The following is a 16,101-nucleotide window of genomic DNA, read 5'->3' as shown; positions in this document are numbered from 1 at the left end:
GTTTCTAGTCATCTCTCCTCCTTCCAGGCTTTTTCTTCTCTTGACTTTATATTGCGATTGGCAAATTTTATAAATTAGGTGCATTACTGCCACTGACCTCGTTCATCTTTCAGGCACCCACGTGGGTATAACCAATGAGGAGATGGCACATGGGTACCTGCTTCTATAAACCAATGAGGAGATGGGAGAGGCAGGACTTGCAGCGCGATCTGCATCAGAAATAGAACTGACTTCTGTTTAAGCCCTTGGCAACGCAGACGCTCGTTGGCGCGCGCGAGCAGTGTGGGTACAATAATTGAATAACATAGATTTCAAAATTTATTTTGTAACGCTCGCGCACACGACACGAGCGGTGTAGTCAGCCTGTTAGCCCTTGGCAACTCAGACGCTCGTTGGCGTGTGCGAGCAGTGTGGGTGCAATAAATGAATAATAAAGATTTCTACATTTGTTTTTGCAACCCTCGCGCACGCAATGCGAGCAATGTAGTCAGCCTGTTAGGCTTAAGGTTAGGTTTTTGGGTTAAGGTTAAGGGTTAGGGAAAATTGGATTTTAAATGGGACTGAATTGTGTGTCCCCACAAGGTTAGTTAAACAAGAATGTGTGTGCGTGTGTGTGTGAGGTGTCACTGAGTTTGTCTGTAATAGGTGAAGCTGTGGTAAAAAATGTACACGAAGAAAGGATAACAGAAATGGTCACCTCATTGATGAGTTAGGCAGGAGGAGAGGGGGGAGGAGTGAGAGAGGGTTGGGGTACTGTAGTCTAGGTTAAGATATTTATTTAACCTACTGTAGTATGAGTCACGGACTCTTAGGGTCTGCTGATTTCTATTTTCCCATCACAGTCTAAAGAGAGGCATCAGTGACTATTACCTACTGTAGCTAGCCAACAACCAATAGAGGAAGCAACATAATAAAAATCATGAAAGTGATTTAAACTGATGTTCTGGATAAGGATGACTGAGGCACTGAAATGTACCTACGGTATGTCAAATGAATTGCAGAAAGATTGTACACAAAAATGACAATAACTGTAGAATTCTTTGTTTATGATTCATTGCTAGTTTAAAAATACAAGTTTTGCCTGGAAAAATAGAGATGAAAATGCCACAGTGTTAAGGAAACATACATCTGATATAGAACAGAAAACGTACAATACGGATCGTCAAGCAGCATAAAGACTATGGGGAGTATGACTGCGTTCATTCAAGATGCACAACTTTGCTTATAAACCTTGTAAGACATCTGAAACTAAAATATAATCTGTTTCTCTAAATTCAACATCACTTTTAATATAAACGTTTTGACAGCTATATATGGCTTATTACTAAAACACTGGGTTAACAAACATAATGAGAAAGCCAGAAAACAACTGATGCAGTTCATAAAACATACTTTTCTACTATACCCTATAACTACCAATAAAAAAAGAGGACTACCAGAACCATTTATACAGTTGTAAGCAATTATCTATTTACAGTTAAGGGAGGGGAAAGCTATAAAGTTTACATTCAGGATATTTCAAACATACTGTTTGCTGTACATTGAGAGAATGGCTCAATTAAAAAAGTCAGATATATTAGCTATTAACTATTACTATCTATATCTTTTCATAGCACATCAAAACGAATATAACATATATCATATTAATTAGTCAAAATGACATAGGCAGATTCAGTCTGGATCATTAACTTTTAAATCTTTGTACAATCATAGCAATGGCATATGACTTGGCAATGGTCAGGCATAAACTTTTTCAACTATTTGTAAAGTGTTTTTTTTTTGGGGGGGGGGGGGGGGGGGGTCTGCTTAAGACATTGAACATATTTTATTTGATATGTAACAAAACACCTACGTTCTGCACCCATTTCAGCTATCCCTTCTTCTAATAATAAAAGCACTTTGAGCACTTGCTAGGCTATATACATGCAGTAAAGCATATAGATTATTATGCAACACTAATCATTTTGCCCCAAAAAGCCTTTTCATGTTTGAATGTACATCAAATACGCGTATAATGACAGTGACACTGAACAAGGAAAGCATAGCTCATCTTAGAAATGTAAGGCACAGTATGTACAGTGCAGGTAAGAATACCTGTGATGTTATTGTATAGGCAGACACTTATTAGCACTGCATATATAGCATGTTGTTCATTGTTATTACGGAAAAACTCAAAATTATATTAATTACACAAAATAGTAATAGGTAGGCTGTAATATATGTTATACACATATTATTAACATTTTTCTCTGTTGCAACCAAACATGCAACAGATTCGGATAAATGTTACAATCATATAGGCTACTAATAAATTGGGCACTCATTAGCAAGCATAGAAAGACTATCCCTTTAAGACCTGAATGTAGTCAGATGCATTGTAGACATGCAACACTCAAAACATTGCCTGCTTAGACATCTTCAGAACCTGCTAATTTTGTAATTGCATTTCCCCCTGATCTTTACCTGTGTAAGGATTTAGCATATCATTCTTTGAATATAAGCCTTTTGAGACTAATTCAATATCCAATAATTCATTGAGAAAGATTAAATACTTTTCTCTAAGCAGTATCATCACTGGCCCAGATGAGGCATCTGGCCAATCCACTGCTTATACTGTAATAAACATTTTAGTTACATTAAGTTCATCACATGACCCAAACACAATGAGGAAAACATATAAACTATGGAATAAAGACAACACACCATGTAAGAATATCCATACACAAATATTCCCCTACTAAACAGTGCATATAACGTTCCAATTATTTCCTGGGAGGGAACTTCATGTGTTGTGCCGAATTGGTACATAACAACATAGAACACAAAAACATGTAGACAAGAAAATAAAAAAATATGGAGAGGTGAAATTACAAGACAATATTTATTTGGTTATTAGCATGGCAGTGTTCGTCTCCTTTAGAGTAGCGAGATGAGATGATCAAAGTAAGCTCAAATTTGATAAAATAATACACATATCACAGTGAAATGTTGACAAGTTGGCATATTTTATGAATGGTGTCATTGGTAGAATTGTCAACTAGATGGGTAAGAGAGTTAAAATTATTTTAAAGGTTTGCATATAGGCAGCGGTGCAAAGTACTTAAGTAAACATACTTTAAAGTACTACTTCAGTAGTTTTTGGTGGGTATCTGTACTTTACTTTTTATATTTTTGACAACTGACTTTTACTTCACTACATTTCTAAAGAAAATAATGTACTTTTAATTACATACATTTTCCAAGACACCCAAAAGTACTTGTTACATTTTGAATGCTTAACAGGACAGGAAAATTGTCCAATTCACATACTTATAAAGAGACTCACTAAAAACACATGCTTCTTTTGTAAATTATGTCTGGATATCCGTAAATAAAATAAAAAACAAGAAAATTGTTACATCTCTATTGCTTAACATAAGGATTTTAAAATGATTATTTACACTTTTATTTTTGGTACTGAAGTATATTTTAGCAATTACATTTACATTTGATACTGTATTTAAAACTAAATCATTTTTACTTTTACTCAAGTAGTATTTTACTGGGTGACTTTCATTTTACTTAAGTCATTTTCTATTAACGTACAGTATCTTTACTTTTACTCAAGTATGACAATTGGGGACTTTTTCCACCACTGCATATTGGTTTAACAACCAGTAATGTTACAGCGACTGCCATGATTGTGACTTGTTTAGGAATTTTCACCCTCTCTTATTTATTGTACAGAAAAACATCCATTTGAATCCGATAAACCTAACTAGTAATAAAACAAGGCACAATCTAGTTTATTTTGGGCCTGAAAACTAAGAAAATTGTCTTTGGCAGAACATTCTTTGGCGTTGAGTAAAAGGCAGAGAATATTTTAGCTGAGAAACAGTTATTTGAAGGAAACGGGCAGAGCAGCCAAACTGCTGGTGGCTGGGGTTGATATACTGTAGGGTTGATATGGAGATGGGCACACAGGGAAGAAGAAGAGGTTCTCATGGCGACGAAGAGTGAGCTGCAGCTGTCCACTTCCTGTTTTCTGTCGTCTATGTCTGACCTCTGGCCTGCACGCCGGTCAGATCCTTCCTTATGATCTCGTTTACTGCAGGGAGGAGAAGAGAAACAAATACAGGCTGTTAGTTAGTCAGAGCATCCAAGGTGTTTGATGTAATACTGTGTTTGATTTGTACTGTCATCTCTTCTTCCCAGGCAGCATTTCACAGCTCCAGGGAGGGCAATTTTAATTCCTGGCCTTTTCATATCTTCCTTTCTCTTTCAACAAACACTAACAAAAGGTACAGTATATTACACAGACAAAAAGGGCATAACATCTTGACAAAAACATACTGATCGTACAGTAAAACATCACCAAGGGAAACATGACACTAAGTACTACTGATTACTCTGTGTGCAAGTTGGCTGCGGTAGCGAAACCAGAAGACGTCACTACAGTGAGCTGCATTGGCACAGAGTGTCCACTAGGAGGACCATAGTGTTCCATTCTACCGCTCTTTTTTATTCCCTATCACTTCCTGTTGTTCTGCTGACAGCCAGGTGACACAGCACAGCAGTATAAATGGAAACTTCAGCGTTCTAAAAATAGACTCAGTCAAGTTGTGTGGAGTGCTTACACAGTGTACACACCACGCCATGTTTAAGGTGGGGGAAACACATTTTACACACATTGCGACGAGATTAAACCTGTCCAAAGTTCAAATGTCAAGGAGTTCTTGTCTGGGAGGTCCGTCATAAGGCTAAATATAGACATCTGTATTAAATTCAAATTGCCATCATGAAGTCATTCAAATATTTTACTATTTGAAAAGTCTACATACATTGAATGTAGGATTTCCTTTTTAGCTTACCATGATCTGTGTTTTTATTTTACATTTTTTTTTATATCACCTTTATTTAACCAGGTAGGCTAGTTGAGAACAAGTTCTCATTTACAACTGCGACCTGGCCAAGATAAAGCATAGCAGTGTGAACAGACAACAACACAGAGTTACACATGGAGTAAACAATAAACAAGTCAATAACACAGTAGAAAAAAATTGTCTATATACATTGTGTGCAAAAGGCATGAGGAGGTAGGCGAATAATTACAATTTTGCAGATTAACACTGGAGTGATAAATGATCAGATGGTCATGTGCAGGTAGAGATACTGTTGTGCAAAAGAGCAGAAAAGTAAATAAATAAAAACATGAGGTAGGTAAATTGGGTGGGCTATTTACCGGTGGACTATGTACAGCTGCAGCGATCGGTTAGCTGCTCAGATAGCAGATGTTTAATGTTGGTGAGGGAGATAAAAGTCTCCAACTTCAGCGATTTTTGCAATTCGTTCCAGTCACAGGCAGCAGAGAACTGGAAGGAAAGGCGGCCAAATGAGGTGTTGGCTTTAGGGATGATCAGTGAGATACACCTGCTGGAGCGCGTGCTACGGGTGGGTGTTGCCATCGTGACCAGTGAACTGAGACAAGGCGGAGCTTTACCTAGCATGGACTTGTAGATGACCTGGAGCCAGTGGGTCTGGCGACGAATATGTAGCGTGGGCCAGCCGACTAGAGCATACAGGTCGCAGTAATGAGTGGTATAAGGTGCTTTAGTAACAAAACGAATGGCACTGTGATAAACTGCATCCAGTTTGCTGAGTAGAGTATTGGAAACTATTTTGTAGATGACATCGCCGAAGTCGAGGATCGGTAGGATAGTCAGTTTTACTAGGGTAAGTTTGGCGGCGTGAGTGGAAAGGAGGCTTTGTTGCGGAACAGAAAGCCGACTCTAGATTTGATTTTAGATTGGAGATGTTTGATATGAGTCTGGAAGGAGAGTTTACAGTCTAGCCAGACACCTAGGTACTTATAGATGTCCACATATTCTAGGTCGGAACCATCCAGGGTGGTGATGCTAGTCGGGCGTGCGGGTGCAGGCAGTGAACGGTTGAAAAGCATGCATTTGGTTTTAATGTATAGGGACTATAACAACATATTTATAGGCCTATTGTGAATGACAAAAAAATATACCTATAATGTGGCTATAATGGCAAGGTGTTAAATGGAATAATGTGTCTCATTCATAACTAGAGCTAGATATTCACATGAAAATTAAGAGTGATTATATGACCTCACAAAAGCAATTAGAGTGCTACTGTAGCCGTAACTTACACCACAGCAGTTTTTGGTTCACATTGACAATGGGGGAAACCTGCAGTAAAGTTAAAGGACTGTCCAGTAGGTTGAACATGTACTGTAGTGGAGTCTGTCCAGATAGACCGACTGCAGCACGGAAGATGTGGCCTGTCTTTATCAGTAACTAACAGCTCCAACAGGCCTGGAAGCACACTGTGTATACTGGCACTACGGACATAAGAGCCTGACGCCATGACTTCTTGTTTTGACTTTTATGGAACACATACATTTTAAGACATGCCCAAAAGGGAGGGGGAAAAGTGTGAGTGTGACAGTGACATCATTTGAGTTTAATGCATTTTATTCATTGATGTAGTATATATAGTGCCTTGCGAAAGTATTCGGCCCCCTTGAACTTTGCGACCTTTTGCCACATTTCAGGCTTCAAACATAAAGATATAAAACTGTATTTTTTTTGTGAAGGAATCAACAACAAGTGGGACACAATCATGAAGTGGAACGACATTTATTGGATATTTCAAACTTTTTTAACAAATCAAAAACTGAAAAATTGGGCGTGCAAAATTATTCAGCCCCCTTAAGTTAATACTTTGTAGCGCCACCTTTTGCTGCGATTACAGCTGTAAGTCGCTTGGGGTATGTCTCTATAAGTTTTGCACATCGAGAGACTGAAATTTTGCAAAACAGCTCGAGCTCAGTGAGGTTGGATGGAGAGCATTTGTGAACAGCAGTTTTCAGTTCTTTCCACAGATTCTCGATTGGATTCAGGTCTGGACTTTGACTTGGCCATTCTAACACCTGGATATGTTTATTTTTGAACCATTCCATTGTAGATTTTGCTTTATGTTTTGGATCATTGTCTTGTTGGAAGACAAATCTCCGTCCCAGTCTCAAGTCTTTTTCAGACTCCATCAGGTTTTCTTCCAGAATGGTCCTGTATTTGGCTCCATCCATCTTCCCATCAATTTTAACCATCTTCCCTGTCCCTGCTGAAGAAAAGCAGGCCCAAACCATGATGCTGCCACCACCATGTTTGACAGTGGGGATGGTGTGTTCAGGGTGATGAGCTGTGTTGCTTTTACGCCAAACATAACGTTTTCCATTGTTGCCAAAAAGTTCAATTTTGGTTTCATCTGACCAGAGCACCTTCTTCCACATGTTTGGTGTGTCTCCCAGGTGGCTTGTGGCAAACTTTAAACAACACTTTTTATGGATATCTTTAAGAAATGGCTTTCTTCTTGCCACTCTTCCATAAAGGACAGATTTGTGCAATATACGACTGATTGTTGTCCTATGGACAGAGTCTCCCACCTCAGCTGTAGATCTCTGCAGTTCATCCAGAGTGATCATGGGCCTCTTGGCTGCATCTCTGATCAGTCTTCTCCTTGTATGAGCTGAAAGTTTAGAGGGACTGCCAGGTCTTGGTAGATTTGCAGTGGTCTGATACTCCTTCCATTTCAATAGTATTGCTTGCACAGTGCTCCTTGGGATGTTTAAAGCTTGGGAAATCTTTTTGTATCCAAATCCGGCTTTAAACTTCTTCACAACAGTATCTCGGACCTGCCTGGTGTGTTCCTTGTTCTTCATGATGCTCTCTGCGCTTTTAACGGACCTCTGAGACTATCACAGTGCAGGTGCATTCATACGGAGACTTGATTACACAGAGGTGGATTGTATTTATCATCATTAGTCATTTAGGTCAACATTGGATCATTCAGAGATCCTCACTGAACTTCTGGAGAGAGTTTGCTGCACTGAAAGTAAAGCGGCTGAATAATTTTGCACGCCCAATTTTTCAGTTTTTGATTTGTTAAAAAAGTTTGAAATATCCAATAAATGTCGTTCCACTTCATGATTGTGTCCCACTTGTTGTTGATTCTACACAAAAAAAATACAGTTTTATATCTTTATGTTTGAAGCCTGAAATGTGGCAAAAGGTCGCAAAGTTCAAGGGAGGCGAATACTATCGCAAGGCACTGTAAAAGCTGACCATATTCATGTTTACCTGCTGTATACTATATTAGTATGTTTTAAACATTCACAGGGAGGTTGTGTCTCACTTAATACAATAGTTGAATAGAGCAAACTCTGCTAATATGAAGCATCCTAAAATATGATCAATCTTTTTCACTTCAAAGGGATGAATGAGATAATATAGAGTGAGTAAGATAGTAAGCAGCACCATATTATGTATTGTGCTTTGTTTTAGAGTCGGGTTTAGGGGAACTCAATATCCAACAGGCTTTTAGGAGGCCTATTTAAAAGTTGTGATTGTTTTAAATTAAAATGGTTAAAAATATATTTTTTAAATAGCTTCTTAGCAAAGAGCAATTTCTCAAGCAAGAATTTGGCAAGGACAGTACGAGAGTGGTGTGACATGGGAGGGCAAAACTGAAAACTTGCTATTTTATTTTACCTTTATTTAACTAGACAAGTCAGTTAAGAACAACTTCTTATTTTCAATGACAGTCTAGGAACAGTGGGTTAACTACCTTGTTCAGGGGCAGACCAATAGATTTTTACCTTGTTAGCTCGGGGATTTGATCTTGCAACCTTTCGGTTACTAGTTCAACACTCTAACCACTAGGCTACCTGCCACCCAGCTATTATTGGCAGAGAGGTTTGGAACTCTTTCTTATCGGTCTATTAACTAATTTATTTCACCAGGCAGCCCAAAACTCCATCCTACCAAAACAAGCCAACATTTCAGGCGGTCTTTTCAAACAACTCTCATGCTAAAAGGGCATTATCATAATTTTCACAAATTCACAGTATTATTCCAACCTCATAGTGTGGACATATATAGAAAACACAGGAACAACAAGTTTTTGACTGCACTGGGCCTTTAAAGCAGTGATCTATATAGTGGAACAAGTGAAATGGTGTCGCCTTTAAACAGCAAGTTAAGCGGACAGACACACTGATCCCTGGCTGAGCATTAGTGTGTACCAAAGTAACCCACTCAAAGATAAACATAACAACCCTCACCCCAAACAACTCCAGTTCAACAGATACCACGATGCTGAGAGATACTCCATGAAACTGATATCCAGTTTCACCCTGTTTTTTATGTACAGTTGGAATGAGATAAAACATTCTAAGTTATTGCAAGTCACTGAGTTATTTATCAGATGTGGGAGTTAGAAATGATTTTGCCTGACAAACAACCCATTAGCTGAGCTAAACCATTGGCAGCTCAGCAAGCTGCAGACCTTCTTATATCATTAAGAGTAGCAGCAAGTCTATCCTCCTCCTCCTTTTGACTCCCTCTGTCTCTGATCATCTGCAGATGTGAAAGAGAAATAAACCTTGGCCTTTTATAACAGCTCAACACTAAGCACACTTTATAGAGCAGAGCAGAGCAGAGCTGCAACAGGGAGGGAGGCAAACCAACTAGTGGCCAAACCGGCCCGGGTGCTCCAGCTCTCTCTGCTGTCATCACAACCACAACCTAAACGTCCATGTTTATTTTAGTTTCTAGTGGAATTCCCTTTGACACCTAATGCCTTAAATAAACGTTCATCTCCCAATGGGGCCACAGGATTTTCCTGAGTATAAAAAAGGGGTTTAGAGAGGCGAGTGGTGCACCAGAGAAGTTACACAGTAGAGAGCTTTAACGGAGCCTCATGAAGGGTTGGCATGGCCATTTGAGGCTGGCCCAGGGAACACTCAGACTTAACCATACAATAGGTGAGTGTCTGGCTTTAGCGTCCTGCGCCAATGAACGTGTTTGTTTACCAACCAGAGGTGGGAGAGAGAGAGAGAGACACACTCATACGCACACAGTACAGTACTGTAGCTGACTCAGTCACTTCACATTGCCTACTGTGAGGTGGGGGAGCGTGTGTGTGTGTGTGTGTGTGTGTGTGTGTGTGTGTGTGTGTGTGTGTGAGTCTGAGAGGGTTGCCTGGGGGACTTTGTTGGCAACATGAGAAGAATCAACCCACAGAACAAGTGGCATGGGTAGACAGACAGACAGACAGACAGACAGACAGACAAACAGACAGACAGACAGACAGACAGACAGACAGACAGACAGACAGACAGACAGACAGACAGACAGACAGACAGACAGACAGACAGACAGACAGACAGACAGAGACAGACACCAGACCTGACCACCAGACCTGACCACCAGAACTTCTACCTTCAACTGCCAGAGAGAAAATAAGGTGTATGATGTTAAACAAGTTTCCATTACACTTGAGTATCAATCATAGCCATTCAAACGTTAAATTCTCAGAATACAGTATGCTATATAACACAGTTTAGTTTCTTAACTCTGGTTCCCTGTATTAGTGTGGGTATGTTGCTATTGTTGTCTTTCCTCTGCTCACTGGTAAGTGGGACATCAGTGACCTGAAACTAATGTGTGTTCACCAAGCTGTTTTCCTGTGTGCTTTATCTCTGAACGGTAGCTCTCTCGATCCTTCTGCACGCTGGAATAATTTCACCTGGTCCACTGCCTTCACCTGCTCCACTGCCTCTGGGGTTAATTCCAGTCAGATTCACTACAACTACAACATGGAAAGCTGCAGGTACTAGAGTGTGTCCCAACTCCCATCCTTCACAAGGAAATCACTTTCTAGGTTGTGGACAACATCCTTACAGTATAAAGAACGTTGTAGGCCTATATACACACACGCAAAGCCCCTAGCTTCTGATAAAGGTCTTTTGAGTACAGTATGAACTGTGAAGTTCATTCCATGTTTTGATTTTACTCATAGTGAAATACATGACTTTCTTCTGTTGTCCTTGACCTCTGTGACACCACAGAGAGCAGCGCTACTCTGATGACACAGTTCTAGAATCTAAACAAACCATGAGTTATGGTGCTCCAGAGTTGAACACTTTCAAAATGAGCAAGGTGTGAAAGACACTCAAGAGTGACTCATTTGAAAATTGTATTTCTCAGAAAATGTCTTTGTGATGTTCAAATAAATGAATGTTTTGGGCATAAAACACAACTTGACATCTTAGTAGAGAAAGACCAATGGGGCTTTCTGCATTGCCCTGTCTTCCTGTGCTGTGTTTGAACTTTGAAGGGAAGGTTTGAAGGTGAGGCGAGGGTGGCACATGTTCTATTCCATTTCTACAGCTACTGTACATAACTACCACTTGTATTGGGTGGGTGGATTCATACCCTATACAACATAACTGACGGATGTTTCTGAGTAAAAAGATTCTTCTGATGCTCTGTCTCAAAGTGCACCTATAGTTGTGCCTTTTTGAAATATTATATAAAAGGTGTCCTCCCACTCTGCCTAGAGCGGGTGAAAATGTGCTACAGTGAGAAAATGTCACTACCTTATGTTGTAAAATACATTGTACCAAGACACATATGATTCTTCATGTTCTGAATCATTCAGTGGGGTCTTTCGCTAACATATCTCTAACATTTATTTATTTATTTTGCTCCTTTGCACCCCATTATTTTTATTTCTACTTTGCACATTCTTCCACTGCAAATCCACAATTCCAGTGTTTTACTTTCTATATTTTATTTACTTTGCCACCATGGCCTTTTTTTTGCCTTTACCTCCCTTATCTCACCTCATTTGCTCACAACGTATATAGACCTGTTTCTACTGTATTATTGACTGTATGTTTGTTTCCTTGCATTAAAGTCCCCAGCCACTAGGAGCGCCACCTCTGGATGAGCATTTTCTTGTTTGTTTATGGCTTTATACAGCTCGTTGAGTACGGAATTAGTGCCAGCATCGGTTTGTGGTGTTCAATAGACAGCTACGAAAAATATAGATGAAAACTCTCTTGGTAAGTAGCGTGGTCTACAGCTTATCATGAGATACTCGACCTCAGGCGAGCAAAACCTTGATACTTAATATTCGATTTTTCACACCAGCTGTTATTGACAAATAGACACACACCACCACCCCTTGTCTTAACGGAGGCAGCTGTTCTGTCTTGCCGATGCATGGAAAAATCAGCCAACTGTATATTGTCCATGTCATCGTTCAGCCACAACTCGGTGAAATATAAGATACTACAGTTTTTAATGTCCCATTGGTAGGATAGTCTTGATCGGAGCTCATCCAGTTTATTCTCCAATGATTGGACAATGGCCAATAAGAAGGATGGTAGAGGTGGGTTACCCACTCAACAAAGAATTCTCACAGGGCACCCAGACCTGTGTCCCCTGTATCTGTGTCTTCGTTTCACACGGATGACAGGGATTTGGGCCTGGTCGGGTATCTGGAGTAAGTCCAGTTTGAGGTGAGTAATCGATGTTCTGATATCCAGAAGCTCTTTCGGTCATATAGACGGTGGCAGAAACATTTTGTACAAAATAAGTTACAAATAACGCAGAAAAACCACAAAAAAGCACAATTGGTTAGGAGCCATTATTATGTCGTCTTTATTGCTTTAAGCTTTACATAATGTGTTCTGAATTTAGTATTTACAATGCTTTGGAATTAAAGAGGGCACTTAAATGTAGTACTTCCCCAATTAATATTTTTTACGAGATTTCCAGGAAGATGGTGAATTGTTCAAGTAGTTAACAGAATAGAGGGAAGGCTTTACATGGAGGGATCTTGCTAGGGAGCTCTGAGATCAATACCTTGATGTTAGGGAGGAGGATCAAACACAGTCCAACCAGTATGACTCTCCCAGTTACTCTGTGTTAATTCAGAAACAGTAAATGCTGTTGCAGTTTACGGAGGGAAACACTATGAGGCCATCCAAAACTAAATTCCACTCGTCCACTCTTGTACCCTTTATTTCAATTTCATTTTTTCCATCCGAACTCGGTCCCTTCCCTCTTCCTGCTGCTGCTTTTCTCCCGACTCCCACACTTATAGTTATCTTACGGAGAGCAGGCTGGATTTTCTGGAAGAGAGCAGCTGCAAATAGGAATTTATTGTGCCATATTGGCAGAATCCCGGGCAGGAGATGGAAAAAAGCAAATCCTCCAGTGGGTTCCCCCACAGAATTGAGGGGTGTGGGGCCAAGGAGAAACCCTGGCCAAGTACAACAAACAAAGAGGCTTTCCCCGGATCTCCGAGGCAGCCCGTTCCACTGTTTGACAATGGTTGCCATGGAACTTGTTTTTCAGATCATAACAGTGTCAACATCTCCAGGCGATTGGTCAGGAGAACTGGCTGCTGCCTTTTTCCCTTTTAATTTCAGAGAATGAAATTTAAAAAAAAGAGAAGTTTAATTTGACAGTTGTGGCTGCTTTGTGTGATATGTTGTCTCTACCTTGCCCTTTGTGCTGTTGTCTGAGCCCAATAATGTTTGTACCATGTTGTGTTGCTACCATGCTGTGTTGTCATGTGTTGCTGCCTTGCTATGTTGTTGTCTTAGGTCTCTCTTTATGTAGTGTTGTCTCTCTTGTCGTGATGTGTGTTTAGTCCTATATTAATAGTGGATTTATTTGTTTATTTTTAATCCCAGGCCCCCATCCCCGCAGGAGGCCTTTTTGGTAGGCTGACATTGTAAATAGGAATTTGTTCTTAACTGACTTGCCTAGTTAAATAAATAAAATAAATGTAATGATATGTGGCGATGCCAGAGAAACCCATCTCTCTCTCTGACAGGGTTGTGGTGAACTGAACCACAGGGTTGTCAGGTCCTTCAGACCACAGATCACCAGGGTTACAACCCTTCAACATGGTCTGGGAGCTGCCCTGAGACTGACGAGGACTAACTACCTCTCCATCCCAACCAGAGAGGACTAGCTACCTACCTCTCCATCCCAACCAGATGTTTAAAAGGTCAACATCATCATCAGGTCTGGCGATCACACTGTCATAACATGTCATTTGGATTGGAAGGGGCACAACAAAAATGGATGGGTATAAGACCATGACTTCTGGATGTGGTCTGTTATTCTGATCTCACAGGGTAATAATATTAATAATGAGGCTGACACAGGTTAAGTATAAATATATGACTCATAAACCATGTTATTTCCACCTTGAGGAACATACGTAACTACATTTCCTGGCCATTTCCTATTGGGGGGGGGGGGGGGTGGGGTTGAAAAAAAAAAAAAAAAAAAAAAAAAAATGTTTTATAATAAAACATTTGCAGGTTAACAATAAGATACATTTCCTAATGTGATGAGCAGCCAAGATTCGGGACAAGATTAGGTAATGTTAGTCACTGCAGCCTAAGTTAATTTAACTCTGTTTACAATACAAAATAGACTTGTGGACAGAGCAGCGCACATTTCTTTGTAAATTACTGCATAACAATGTGTGTGTGAGAAAGAGAGAAAACGAAAGGGGTGTTGTAATTTAATTAGTAAACACAAGATTGTGCCTATTAAAACTGAGCACAAATAGACAGCAAAGCGATCCATCGCAAAGAAAAGATCTCAATCCAGCACCAGTAGGTAGAAAGCGCATTTGCCACTCGCTGGGCCGCACCCAATACTGTGTTGCTTGCTAGATAGTGGGCTAGTATGCATACATGTTTGACATGGGCAGGAGCAGACCTGCGAGTCAAGGGCGAGAGAATGCCATGTTACTTATTTAATATTGTTTTAATTCCCTTGTTGACACCTTTAGAACTCTAAACTAATAAAAAATAGAAGTGGAAGACTATTTGAGAGCATTTCTCCAGATCATTTGATATTCACCACATTAGTCAAAACAGGAACATTTTACATATGGCTTGAAATTAATAAGGTAATTATCTCAGAGAAAAATGTCCTCATGTCTCCTTCCTATATCCCCCCAACAGAATCCCCATACTTTAATGATGACAGCTTCTCCATCCTAGAGGGGGAGATCAACCATTCCCAGGCCCAGGGACATGTACTAGTCTGTGGCGACCTAAATGACAGAACAGGACAAGAACCTGACACTCAGCACACAGGGGGACAAACACCTACCTGGAGGTGACAGCATTCCCTCCCTAATATGCCCCCCTAGGCACAACTATGATAAAACAACCAACAAAAACGGGTCACAAGTCCTGCAGCTCAGTCACACGCTGGGTCTGTACATAGTCCATAGCTCATCCCTTGGCAGTAGTACTGTAGATTACTTTATCACTGACCTCAACCCAGAGTCTCTCAGAGCGTTCACAGTCAGCCACTGACACCCCTATCAGTCTACTTGAACAGAGCGATATTCAACTATGAGGCATCAAAGCCAAAGTAACTGAACAATACTAAGACATGCTACAGATGGAAGGAAAATAGTGTAAAAACTTTCCAAAAAAACTATTAGGCAACAAATTCAATGCCTTTTAGACAACGTCATGGACAAAACATTTCACTGTAATAGTGAAGGTGTAAACTTGGCAGTAGGAAACCTAAACAGTATATTTAACCTTTCAGCTTCCCTATCAAATCAAAAAAAAAAATCAAGCAGACAACCTAAGAACATTTTAAACAATGACAAATGGTTTGATGAAAAATTCAAAAACCTAAGAAGAAATTGAGAAACCAAAAACATTAAGAGACCTTCACTATTGTGAATCACTAAAATACACTACGGCAAAAGAAAGAACAGCATTTCAGAAATCAGCTCAATGTAATTTAATAATACATAGAATCTAACCACTTCTGGGAAAATTGGAACACACTAAACAAACACGAAGAGTTATTCAAAACAGAGATGTATGGATAAACCACAACCACAAAAAAAACAGCAAAAAAATATAAATGATCAATAACAAGTCTTAAAATCAGCTATCAAGGACTTCCAGAACCTACTGGATTTTCCAATTATATTTAATGAACTACAGGACAAAAAGGCCTGTGGTGTTGATGTTATCCTAAATTAAATGATAAAATATACAGACCACAAATTCCAATTGGCTACACTAACCATCATCCTTAGCTCTGGCATCTCCCCCAATATTTGGAACCAAGGACTGATCCCTCCAATCCACAAAAGTAGAGACAAATTTAACCCCATTAACTTCGGTGGGATATGTGTCAACAGCAACCTTGGGAAAATCCTCTGCATTATCATTGACAACAAACTTGT

At 39.8% G+C, this 16,101-nt stretch overlaps 1 protein-coding gene across 4 annotated transcripts in view; it reads right to left on the bottom strand.

Moving 5' to 3' along the window:
• Nucleotides 1-1,029: 1,029 nt before the first annotated feature.
• LOC110532618 (nuclear factor of activated T-cells, cytoplasmic 2) overlaps nt 1,030-16,101 on the bottom strand; it is a 52,714-nt gene continuing 37,642 nt past the window's right edge. For all 4 annotated transcript variants that reach the window (XM_021616674.2, XM_021616671.2, XM_021616672.2 and 1 more), the window contains exon 10: nt 1,030-4,087. In XM_021616674.2, coding sequence (XP_021472349.2) covers nt 4,032-4,087 — 56 coding nt within the window. In that variant the 3' untranslated portion in view covers nt 1,030-4,031. The remainder of the gene's footprint in view (nt 4,088-16,101) is intronic.

The sequence above is a fragment of the Oncorhynchus mykiss genome, chromosome 9 (assembly GCF_013265735.2).
Source record: "Oncorhynchus mykiss isolate Arlee chromosome 9, USDA_OmykA_1.1, whole genome shotgun sequence".
Classification (NCBI taxonomy): domain Eukaryota; kingdom Metazoa; phylum Chordata; class Actinopteri; order Salmoniformes; family Salmonidae; genus Oncorhynchus; species Oncorhynchus mykiss.
Note: the sequence above shows the minus strand (reverse complement) of the source record. Positions and strands in the feature narration are given on the sequence as shown.